Below are 9,307 nucleotides of genomic sequence, written 5' to 3'. Positions count from 1 at the left end.
CCCTGCTGGGTTCAGTGCCCAGTTCTCCTCTCTCTGAGGCTCACAGGGGCTCTCGTGGCCCTGCAGGGCTGCCCCTGGAAGCAGAGTCAGGCTCCTGGCCCAAAGTTTATTCTGGCAGTTAAAGCACCTCTGTTTTCTTGGCAGAAAAGGTCCTTTGTCTTTAGTGGAGTTTAGTTCAGACACCTTAATGCTTCATCTCTTGTCCTTTGGGAGTGATCCTTTCATTTCCACTTCAGTTAAAGCCTCCAGTATTGCACTGAATGCAGAAAATGTGGAGCACCTGGCTGGACACCCTCAGCCTCAACATCTTCCCTTAAGACAGCACATTTTTGAGAAAGGTCCCCAAACCCAGTCCAAGAGACTTCTCCCTGCCCACAAAACCTCTCTGGAATATTAGGCATCTTTAAGTCTTTGCTGATCCCTTTTAAAAAATCCTGAGGTTTGGCTTCTTTTCACTCACACAGTTTCACTCGACAGCACAGCTTTGCTGCCGTAGGGTTTTAATGCTCATTTTTAAAGGGAAAAAAAACAACAACAACAAAAATATAATTTAAAAAGAAGCTCCCTTTCCCCTCCAATATTCTTTCTTAAGATCTTTCTTAAATCTTTCTGTATCAGAATCAGAGGGTTGGCTTCTTTTCACTCACACAGTTTCATTTGACAGCACAGCTTTGCTGCCATAGGTTTTTAATGCTCATTTTCAATGGGAAAAAAACCAACAAAAAAATATAATTTAAAAAGAAGCTCCCTTTCCCCTCCAATATTTTTTTTTCTTAAGATCTTTCTTAAATCTTTCTGTATCAGAATCAGAGGGTTGGCTTCTTTTCACTCACACAGTTTCACTCAGCAGCACAGCTTTGCTGCTGTAGGGTTTTAATGCTCAGTGTTCCATTTTCAAAGGGAAAACAACAACAACATTTTAAAAGAAGATCCCTTTTCCCTCCAATATTTTTTCCCTAAGATCGTTCTCAAATCTTTCTCTATCAGAATCAGAGGTTTGGCTTCTTTTCACTCACACTGTTTCATTTGACAGCACAGCTTTGCTGCCGTAGGTTTTTAATGCTCATTTTCAAAGGGAAAAAAACAACAAAAAATATAATTTAAAAAGAAGCTCTCTTTTTTTCCTTAAGATCTTTCTCAAATCTTTCTGTGTCAGAATCAGAAGGGTCTGAACCTCGGTGATGCTCAGAAAGGAGTGGGAGGGTTCTGGCGCTGTGAACAGTCCCGAGTGATCCCGATGGAGCTGCCAGGAGCAGCCCTCGCTATCCTAGCGCTGCTGAGCGGCCGGTGCTGTGACGATTGAGGCATTTCCCCGGTGCTGTGACGATTGAGGGATTTCCCTGGTGCTGTGACAATGTTTGAATTTCCCCGGGTGCTGTGGCACTGTTCGCATTTCCCCGGTGCTGTGACAATGTTCGCATTTCCCCGGTGCCGTGACAATGATGTTCGCATTTCCCCGGTGCTGTGGCAATGATGTCCGCATTTCCCCGGTGCTGTGGCAATGTTCGCATTTCCCCGGTGCTGTGACACTGTTCGCATTTCCTCGGTGCTGTGACAATGATGTTCGCATTTCCTCGGTGCTGTGACAATCATGTTCGCATTTCCCCGGTACCGTGACAATGTCTGAATTTCCCCGGTGCTGTGACAATGATGTTCGGCCTTTCCCCGGTGCCGTGACAATGTTCGCATTCCCCCGATGCTGTGACAATGATGTTCGCATTTCCCGGGTGCTGTGACAATGTCTGAATTTCCCCGGTGCTGTGACAATGATGTCCGCATTTCCCCGGTGCTGTGACAATGATGTCCGCATTTCCCCGGTGCTGTGACAATGATGTTCGGCCTTTCCCCGGTGCTGTGACAATGTCTGAATTTCCCCGGTGCCGTGGCACTGTTCGCATTTCCCCGATGCTGTGACAATATTGGCATTTCCCCGGTGCTGTGGCAATGTTGTTCGCATTTCCCGGGTGCTGTGGCAATGATGTTCGCATTTCCCCGGTGCTGTGGCAATGTTCGCATTTCCCCGGTGCTGTGACAATGATGTCCGCATTCCCCCGGTGCTGTGACAATGATGTTCGCATTTCCCGGGTGCTGTGACAATGATGTCCGCATTTCCCCGGTGCTGTGACAATGATGTCCGCATTTCCCCGGTGCTGTGACAATGATGTTCGCATTTCCCCGGTGCTGTGGCAATGTTCGCATTTCCCCGGTGCTGTGGCAATGTCCGCATTTCCCCGGTGCTGTGACAATGATGTTCGCATTTCCCGGAAGCTGTGACAATGATGTTCGCATTTCCCCGGTGCCGTGACAATGTCTGAATTTCCCCGGTGCTATGGCACTGTTCGCATTCCCCCGATGCTGTGGCAATGTCTGAATTTCCCCGGTGCTGTGCGAGCGGCGCTGCGGGGCACGGACGCTCCGGGGATGCTCACACGGTTTGGAACGCGCGGCTCTGCGCGGGCACCATCGCGGCCGGCACTGCCACCTTCACCAGGTGGTTGTAATCGGCTTTTTTGGGTTCCTCTTTCCTGTCCAGCTGCCGCTGGCTGTACTGGGGCGGGGTGAGGTGAGGAGTGGCTTCGGTGGACAAAGTCCGCTGGCTGCGGGAGGCACTGTTGGCTGTGGACCGGGTGGAGGAGGAACCCGAGCGGGAGCTGCGGGAGCCCGAGGAGGAGGAGCTGGGTTTGACGAGATGAGCCTTGGGTGCCTCGGCGTCTTCCCTGCGAGGGAGCACAGCACAAACGGGGGTCAAACGGTGCGGGAAATGCTCCGGTGACCCGGGGATTGCTGTGGGAATGGCCCCGAGGGCGGGAAAAACGGGGAAAGGATGGGAGGAAGAGGAGGAAAAGGAAGGGGGAGAAGAGGAAAAAGAAGGGGGAAAGCAGAGGAGAAAGAAGAGGAAAAAGATGGGGGAAAGAAGGGGAAAAGGAAGGGGGGAGAAGAGGAAAAAGAAGGGAGGAAGAAGGGGAAAAGGAAGGGGGGAGAAGAGGAAAAAGAAGATGGAAAGTAGAGGAAAAAGGAAGGGAGAAGAAGAGGAAAAAGAAGGGAGAAAGAAGAGGAGAAAGAAGAGGGAAGGCAGAGGAGAAAGAAGAGGAAAAAGAAGGGGGAAAGAAGAGGAGAAAGAAGGGGGAAAGAAGAGGAGAAAGAAGGGGGAAAGAAGAGGAAAAAGGAAGGGGGAAGAAGAGGAAAAAGAAGGGGAGAGTAAGAAGGGGGAAAGAAGGAAGAAAAGCAGGGAGAAAGAAGGGGAGGGTAAAAGGGAAAGAAGGGAGAAAAGTGGAGGAAAGAAAGGAGATAGGAGAGGAAAAAGAAGGGGAAATGCAAAGGAGAAAGAAGAGAAAAAGAAGGGGGAAAGCAGAGGAGAAAGAAGGGAGAAAGAAGAGGAAAAAGAAGGGGGAAAGAAGAGGAAAAAGGAAGGGGGAAGAAGATGAAAAAGAAGGGGAGGGTAAGAAGGGGGAAAGAAGGGAGAAAAGCAGGGGAAAGAAGGGAGAAATAAGAGGGAAAAGGAGGGGGAAAGCAGAGGAGAAAGAACAGGAAAAAGAAGGGGGAAATAAGAGGAAAAAGAAGGGGAGGATAAGAAGGGAAAGAAGGGAGAAAAGTGGGGGAAAGAAGGGAGAAAAGTGGGGGAAAGAAGGGAGAAAGAAGAAGAAAAAGAAGGGGGAAAGAAGATGAAAAAGAAGGGGAGGGTAAGAAGGGGGGAAATGGGAGAAAAGTGGGGGAAAATAAGAGAAAGAAGAGGAAAAAGAAGGAGAAATAAAAGGAAAAAAGAAGGAGGAAATAAAAGGAAAAAGAAGGGGGAAAGCAGAGGAAAAAGGAGAAATAAGAGGACAAAGAAGGGGAGGGTAAGAAGGGGGGAAAGAAGGGAAGAAGAGGGGGAAATAAAGGAAAAAAAAAAAAAAGAAAGAAGGAAAGAAAACCACCCCCAAACCGTCTCAGAACCACAACGGACAAGCAGTTTTACCACCATAAAAGAATATGCAAATTCTTCAAAATACCGACCTCACAAACGCGAGAGCAAACAGTTGGTGCTAATTTGCTGGGGGAAAGAAAGGGGGAATTCATTGAATGCCCTGCAAACTGTCCGAACTCTGCTGTGTAACTCCATGGACTGAACTCCCATGGCCCCGTGTGGGTGAATCAGTCTGGAATAAACACACGCTGCTCACACCCGGCTCTGTGTGGGCTCTGAACCGCAAACGGGCTGGGCAGGACGGCCTGGAACCGGTTCATCCACCCCAAAACAGCCCCGTGGGCACCGAGAGAGGCGCCACAAGCGGGGCCTGGCGGAGAGAGAGGGACAAGGAGCGGGAGGCGTGAAAGGTGATGGCAGAGACAGGAAAAGGGGAAGGAACCGGCAGAGATTGCCTTGGGGAGGAGTGGGGGAGAACGGGGAAGAAGGGGGGAGAAGATGAAAAAGAAGGGGGGAAATAGTGAGAAAAATGGGGGAAAGAAAGGAGAAAAGTGGGGGAAAGAAGGGAGAAAGAAGGGGGAAAAGGGGAGGGTAAGAAGTGGGAAAATAGGGAGAAAAGTGGGGGAAAGAAAGGAAAAAGAAGAGGAGAAAGAAAGGGAAAAGAAGGGGGAGAAGATGAAAAAGAAGGGGAGGGTAAGAAGTGGGAAAATAGGGAGAAAGGTGGGGAAAGAAAGGAGAAAGAAGAGGAGAAAGAAGGGGGAAAGTAGAGGAGAAAGAAAGGGAAAAGAAGGGGGAGAAGATGAAAAAGAAGGGGAGGGTAAGAAGGGGGGAAATAGAGAGAAAAATAGGGGAAAGAAGGGAGAAAGAAGAGGGAAAAGAATGGGGAAGAAGGGGGGGAAAAAGGGGAGGGTAAGAAGTGGGAAAATAGGGAGAAAAGGGGGGGAAAGAAAGGAAAAAGAAGGGAGAAAGAAGAGGGAAAAGAAGGGGGAGAAGATGAAAAAGAAGGGGAGGGTGAGAAGGGGAAAATAGGGAGAAAAGTGGGGAAAGAAGGGAGAAAGAAGAGGAAAAAAAAAGGGGGGAAAGAGGGAGAAAAGCAGAGGAAAGAGGAGAAAGAATAGGAAAAAGAAGGGGAGAGAAGATGAAAAAGAAGGGGAGGGTAAAAAGGGGGGAATAGTGAGAAAAATGGGGGAAAGAAAGGAGAAAGAGGAAAAAGAAGGGGGAAAAGAGGGAAAAGAAGAGGAGGGAAAGAAGGGGGAAAAGCAGAGGAAAGAAAGGAGAAAGAATAGGAAAAAGAAGGAGAGAGAAGATGAAAAAGAAGGGGAGGGTAAGGAGGGGGAAAGAAAGGAGAAAAGCAGGGGAAGGAAGGGAGAAAGAAGAGGAAAAAGAAGGGGGAAGAAGAGGAAAAAGAAAGGGGAAGAAACAGGAAAAAGAAAGGGGAAGAAGAGGAAAAAGAAGGGGAGGGTAAGAAGGGGGAAAGAAGGGAAAAAGGCAGGGGAAGGAAGGGAGAAAGAAGAGGACAAAGCAGGGGAGAGAAGATGAACGAGCTGAGAGGGATCAGCAGCTGAAGAAGGGATTACAGGAGCGCCTGGCGGGGCAGAGATGTCACCCGAGGCCAGGTGGCCGCACAGAGGGACCCAAAGATGGATCAGGGTTTGTTTCTCGGAGGCAGCAGCAGCTCAGAGTCATTCCTGGAAATAGATTTTCCAGCGCTTTCCTTCCTGAGGAGCTCAGGCTGGCTTGGCTGGAGCCCAGGCTCGGCTTAGGGGAGCTCAGGGGCGGGGAAGGGATGAGCTCCAGGAACGGGAGGCAGCGCTCCTGCTCCCCCTCTGCCTCATCCAGAGCTAAATCCGGGAGAACAGTTGTTCCAAAGGCTCAAGGAGGGCTCAGAGAATGTGGGTGAACTGTGGGCCAGATAGGAGCTGGAAATGAGAGGGAAAAAGGGGGAAAGAAGGGAGGAAGAAGGGGGAAAAGAAGGAAGGAAGAAGTGGGAAAAGAAGGGAGGAAGAAGGGGAAAGGAGGGGGAAAGAAGGGAGGAAGAAGAGGAAAAGGAGGGGGAAAGAAGGGAGGGAAATGGGGGAAAGAAGGTGGGGAAAGAAGGAAGGAAGAAGGGGGAAAAGAAGGGAGGAAGAAGAGGAAAAGGAGGGGGAAAGAAGGGAGGGAAATGGGGGAAAAAAGGTGGGGAAAGAAGGGAGGAAGAAGGGGGAAAAGAAGGGAGGAAGAAGGGAGGGAAATGGGGGAAAAATGTAGGGAAAGAAGGGGGAAAAGGGAGGAAGAAGGGGGAAAAGAAGGAAGGAAGAAGGGGGAAAAGAAGGGAGGAAGAAGGGAGGGAAATGGGGGAAAAAGGTGGGGAAAGAAGGGGGAAAGAAGGGATGAAGTAGGGGAAAAGGAGGGGGAAAGAAGGGAGGAAAAAGGGGGAAATGGGGGAAAAAAGGTGGGGAAAGAAGGGAAGAAGAGGTGGAAAGAAGGAAGAAAAAATGAAAGAGGAAAGAAGGAAAGAGGAGAAGAGGAGAAAAGAAGGGAAAAGAGGGAAAATAAGAGAGAAATGGGGGAAAGAGGGTGGGAAGATGGGAAAAGAAGGTAGAAAGAGGGGGAAAGAAGAAGGAAAGAAGGGAGGAAGAAAGAAGAGGAAAAGAAGGTGGAAAGAGGGGGAAAAGAAGGGAGAAAATAGGGGGAAAGAAAGGGGAAAGAAAGTGGGAAGAGGGGGGAAAGAAGAGGAGAAGTGAGGGAAGAAGAGTGGGAAAGAAAGGAAGGACAGAGAAAAGAAAGAAGGAAAGGAAACCAGCCCCAAACCCTCTCAGAACCGCGGCGGACAAGCAGCTTCAATTTAACACCATAAATGAATATGCAAATGCTTCAAAATACCGAAATTACAAATGTGAGAGAGCACGGCTGGGTGAGGTTCGTGCTAATTTGCCGGGGGAGAGGAGGGGTGACTTTAATCCGAATTTCCGGGAAGTCTTCACAAAGATCCTCACAGTCACGAAATTTGCCCGCGATGTTTCACAGAGACTTTATAAAAAAGCTTTTTAGAGCGACCTGCGAGGACGCTCCAAGCTGCTTGCACTTGGTAAAAACCGCGGTGGGAAAGTGCGGGCAGGGAGTGTGGGAGGCGGCATTAACCGAAAGGCGTTACCTGATCTCGTTGGGTGCCTCCTCCTCCTCGTATCTCTTCTTTTCTTTCCTCCTTATGGTCAGCCTCACCACCAGGAAGAGGAGGCAGAGCCCCACCACCACTCCGCACACCGCCCCGGCGATCATGCTGATGTTTTGTGCATCTGTTGTGCAAAAAAAAAATCGAATTTATTGGTGAGCCCTTGTTGGCGTGGTGAGTTTTTAGTCCGTGCTGCAAGGGAATAGGGAATAACTCGGGGCAGCACGCTGGAGTTCATTTTTGAGGTGTGTCTCCACACAGAAGTGGAACCAGTTTATCTCCAGCTAAGCTGAGCTGGCAGGGAGTGAAGCAAAGGTGAAACCACAGGAGCTGGGCCTTCAGCTGTGGGGCAGAGTTGAAAAAAGGAGGAAAAATCCCCTTCTAAGAGTGTAAAAATACAGAAAATACAAAGGCAGGGCAGCCCCTGTGTGGAACACAGCGCCAGGCAGCACCCGGGGCAGAGGTGATGGCAGAGGAAATTTTAATCTCTTAATATTTCCCCATGAGGATTTCGTTCCCTCCTTCAACTCCCCTTGAATGATTACAGCCCTATTCTGAAATTGGAGTTGAAATAAGGAGGAAAAAATCCCCTTCTAAGAGTGTAAAAATACAGAAAATACAAAGGCCGGGCAGCCCCTGTGTAGAATGCAGCACCCAAGGCAGAGGAATTTTTAATCTCTTAATGTTTCCCCATGAGGATTTTGTTCCCCCCTTCAACTCCATTGAATGATTACAGCCCTATTCTGAAATTGGAGTTGAAATAAGGAGGAAAAATCACAGCAAACACAAAGGCAGGGCAGCCCCTCTGTGGAACACAGCACCCAAGGCAGAGGAATGTTTAATTTCTTAATGTTTCCCCATGAGGATTTTGTTCCCACCTTCAACTCCCTTTGAATGATTACAGCCCTATTCTGAAATTGCAGTTGAAATAAGAAGGAAAAATCCCCTTCTAAGAGTGTAAAAATACAGAAAATACAAAGGCAGGGCAGCCCCTGTGTGGAACACAGCACCCGGGGCAGAGGTGATGGCAGAGGAAATTTTAATCTCTTAACGTTTCCCCATGAGGATTTTGTTCCCCCCTTCAACTCCCTTGAATGATTACAGCCCTATTCTGAAATTATTTAATTATTCAAATGTGGAGGGAAAGTGACCTGGCTGAGGCAGACAGAGCAGGAGAGGAAACCATCCTGGGCAGGGCCTTTTTCATCCAAACCCGCCGAGTAATGAGGGAACATTTCCCAAGGGTGATGGGCCCTTGGCTGATAGTTTGTGACAACCTTTTTGGATGGAAGTGGTCAGGCTGGGCCTGGCTGAAAGGTGTTTCCTTAAACTCAGTCCCTCGGGAGGGTTTAGCAAAGCCAAGCGAGGTTTTAAACCAGTTCAGCCCAATTGCCAGAAAAGCCGCCTGGGCGCTTTCACTTCACATGCCTGGGGCAAACCGGTTTTCCTTATTCCATATTCCAGTTATTTCAGGCTTGGCTGGGCAGAAAAATTCCAAAGCTGCGGAACCTCCAGGAGGAGACTTCTCTGTTAGGAGCCTTCTCTCAGCAGGTCCAGCTTCGGGAGCTGCTGAACTCCATTGTTTGTATTGGGGTGCTGACCTCCACCCTTTCCCGGTATGCAGCTGTGAAGGACACCCTGCCCAGGGCTGCACACACCCTCGGGGGGCTCCTCGGGCGATTTTGGCCTCTGCTGCTCAGGACACAAAGGGCTAAACCTGATTAAATTATGTCAAAAGTTACTTTTTGTCCTGCAAGTTGTCCTGCGTTTACTTCCTTATTTTGGGACCCCTCCCCATGAAAGGGACCACCGACCCATTTCAAGGAACAAACTGCGCATGCTTAATGGATTTTGAACTAATTACCATGCTTAATGACTTTTGAACTAATTACCATACAGAGTGGGGAACGGGATGTACTAAAGTTATGAACCTGTATTTGTATTTTGGGTATTCAATACCTGTACAGATAAAAGGCCTCTGTAATCCCCTGTAAATTGTGCTGTGTATTTGGGAGCTATCCCACAATAAACAAACACTTTCTAACTCTAAACTGTTCGAGAGTTTTTGGATATTGGTTTTTGGATATATGGATCAATATCCATATTGGGAATGGGATGTACCAAAGTTATGAACATGTATTTGTATTTTGGGTATTCAATACCTGTAACACTTGTAACAGATAAAAGGGCTCTGTAATCACCCGTAAATTGCAGTGTGTATTTGGGAGCTATCCTACAATAAACAAACACTT

General features: G+C 48.7%; 1 protein-coding gene across 1 annotated transcript in view; it reads right to left on the bottom strand.

The window, feature by feature from the left end:
- Positions 1–1,597: 1,597 nt before the first annotated feature.
- CLMP (CXADR like cell adhesion molecule) overlaps positions 1,598–9,307 on the bottom strand; it is a 62,897-nt gene continuing 55,187 nt past the window's right edge. Inside the window, exons 7-8 of the mRNA XM_054647529.2 lie at positions 7,038–7,179; positions 1,598–2,717 (exon numbers count right to left, since the gene is read on the bottom strand). Of these exons, the coding sequence (XP_054503504.1) occupies positions 2,426–2,717; positions 7,038–7,179 (434 nt within the window). The 3' untranslated portion in view covers positions 1,598–2,425. The remainder of the gene's footprint in view (positions 2,718–7,037; positions 7,180–9,307) is intronic.

This window comes from Agelaius phoeniceus, chromosome 23, assembly GCF_051311805.1.
Source record: "Agelaius phoeniceus isolate bAgePho1 chromosome 23, bAgePho1.hap1, whole genome shotgun sequence".
Classification (NCBI taxonomy): Eukaryota; Metazoa; Chordata; class Aves; order Passeriformes; family Icteridae; genus Agelaius; species Agelaius phoeniceus.
This window is presented reverse-complemented; position numbering and strand designations above follow the sequence as displayed.